Raw genomic sequence first — 2,500 nt, forward strand, 5'->3', positions numbered from 1 at the left:
AGGGGTGGGAGAGGAAACCATCATGTTTATTGAAATGTTTTATCGATTTTCGATCAATTGGTGTAAAATTCCTTTGCATCGATAAATATCGATATATCGATATTTCAAGTGATGAAAAATCGCATCGTATCGATATCGAAAATTTGTGATATCGCCACCACGGGCGTCCGCCATTGTTCCGATAGTTTAGAGCCAATTACTAAGCTACCATGCGTCATTACGAGGGAAGTGACGTTACGACTGTCGAAGCGTATTGAATGGCCAGTAAAGAGAGAGTGAATAAATTTTTGTTAACGCATGACATAATGGCTGGAAGATAATGCTTACCTGGTCTTTATGCAACCTCATTCCTCCAAGTCCGTCAATTTCGGTCAAATTCATCGTATGGGTGACCTGGAAAACCTTTTGACCTTTCTGAAGTCGCAGCAAATATTTGGCGGGAAAATAACCTGACCTGCTGTTGCACTTGCCCTATAGAAAAAAATTATGACATCTTTAAAAAATATTGAAGTAAAAAAATAAATAAAATATATAAATAAGCTTTTATATAGATAGTATGCGCTTGGCTAAGAAGCTCATAACATTGCCATCCGGAAGTATAACGGACCAACACACAAAACTGTGTGTATCCATGAACGTTTATAGTCAGAATAATACAATTCAGTGAGCATTACTCATAAAACGCGGATGGCAAAAACAATAACAAAGACCTGAGTGGCGTCATCTTCGAACTATCTATAGGGCATTCTCCACTAAAAGTGCCCAAAGCGCTTTACAAAGGGTCCCTGGCCAACAGCAACACTTAACATGTAGGACGGGACATGACGCCTGTTAGGCGAAATTACACTTTTTTTTTCGGACAGAGACAGCGCTGTTAACCAGCCAGGTACTCATTTTACACCTGAGTAAGGAAATAGAATGTGAGTAAAGAGCCTTTTTCCAAGGACTCAACTATGGGCCGAGTCAGGCTCGAACCAAGGATCATTCGATCCAAAAATGAGTGTCATCCACAATACCACAATAGCCGCACAAATGCGAGTTTTCTGGCTAAAATTTTTAATCGATACGTGTTTTTTTCCCTTTTTTTATCTTCTCAGAAGGCGGCAGTGTTAAGCGTTAATTAACATTTTATCTGGGGGTCCCGATAGCTCAGTTGGTAGAGCACTCGCTTCACACGCAAAGGGTTCGAGATCGATCCCGGGTGCTGTCGGTAATTTTTTTTCTGACCCCCTTGTCCACCCAGCAGTTGAGCGTGTTAGATTTGGCTGCTGCTTCTAATGGTTCTCACACTACTATGTTATGACGATGTACCCAATCAGCAAAGTCCGGTCCGCATTCGTGCACCGTCGCAAACCGGCCCGGTAGCATCGTCACAACACACCGTTCAACTAGATGCTCTGCCGTTTCGGGTTCGTGCCCACATCGGGTACATGTAGGACAGGTGGAAAGTCCCCACTGATGAAGCGCTTTTGCCGTGAGGCAGCTCCTCGACTTGGCGGAATGTACTTTGCTATAAACTAGCGCCATATCCAAAAGGATAGCAAGCAATTTTATTGTCCGTTTCACGCTATAGAAACCGGGATAAACTCCGGCTTCATGGGCGAAATGGCTCTGAAGGATATTTTTAAAAAACCACATCTTACCTTCCACCAGTCGGGGTCTGTACTGTTGGTGACTGTGACACGAGATCCTGGCCTGGATAGATCAATCAAATGGTTATTTTAGGCCATTGGCCAATAGTCATAAATAACATCTATCTGAACAAATTATTCTAACAATTATAATGATAATAAAGGGATAACAATCTTTAAGTTATATAGTTTATAGCTTACAAAATAAGCAATACTAATAATAATGGCAATGATGATGATGATGATGATGCTGATGATGATGATGATGATGATAATGATAATAATGATGATAATAATAATAATAATAATAATAATAATAATAATAATAATAATAATAATAATAATAATAATAATAATAATAATAATAATAATAATAATAATAATAAAGCTTGGATTATTATTTTCAATGCAATAGTCAATGTAGGAAATGCGTTTGCTGCATAATTAACTCATCCCTTTTATCTTTAACGTGTTAACTGCCATACTCTAGACAACCCCGTATTTTGGCCAGGAATAGCGTCCTTTAAATATCGATCGATTTAAATAACCCTCATCTTGGCAGTTATCAAATCTGTGGCTTCGCAAAGTCCGGAGTTTGAGAGTTTTTGCCAAGATGAGAGTCATTTATATCGATTGACATTTGAAGGACGAGTTTTCTGGCCAAATTTTTAACACGAGTTTTTTTCCAGAGTAGGCACATATCTGGTATTTTTAAAAAAAAATTCGAAAAGAGCTTTTGTATAGCACAATATCCACTAAACATGCTCAAAGTGCTCTACAACGGGTCCCTGACCAACAGCAACACAAAACATTTAGTACGAGACATGACGCCTGTGAGGTGATTTTACACATTTTTCCGCATGAGACAA

At 39.0% G+C, this 2,500-nt stretch overlaps 1 protein-coding gene across 1 annotated transcript in view; it reads right to left on the reverse strand.

Moving 5' to 3' along the window:
* Positions 1-2,500, reverse strand: part of LOC144977963 (uncharacterized) — a 504,761-nt gene that overhangs the window by 4,661 nt on the left and 497,600 nt on the right. Inside the window, exons 16-17 of the mRNA XM_078923372.1 lie at positions 1,644-1,695; positions 328-471 (exon numbers count right to left, since the gene is read on the reverse strand). Coding sequence (XP_078779498.1) covers positions 328-471; positions 1,644-1,695 — 196 coding nt within the window. The remainder of the gene's footprint in view (positions 1-327; positions 472-1,643; positions 1,696-2,500) is intronic.

Source organism: Berghia stephanieae, chromosome 8, assembly GCF_034508935.2.
Source record: "Berghia stephanieae isolate SIO BIC M18660-M18661 chromosome 8, UCSD_Bste_1.3, whole genome shotgun sequence".
Classification (NCBI taxonomy): domain Eukaryota; kingdom Metazoa; phylum Mollusca; class Gastropoda; order Nudibranchia; family Aeolidiidae; genus Berghia; species Berghia stephanieae.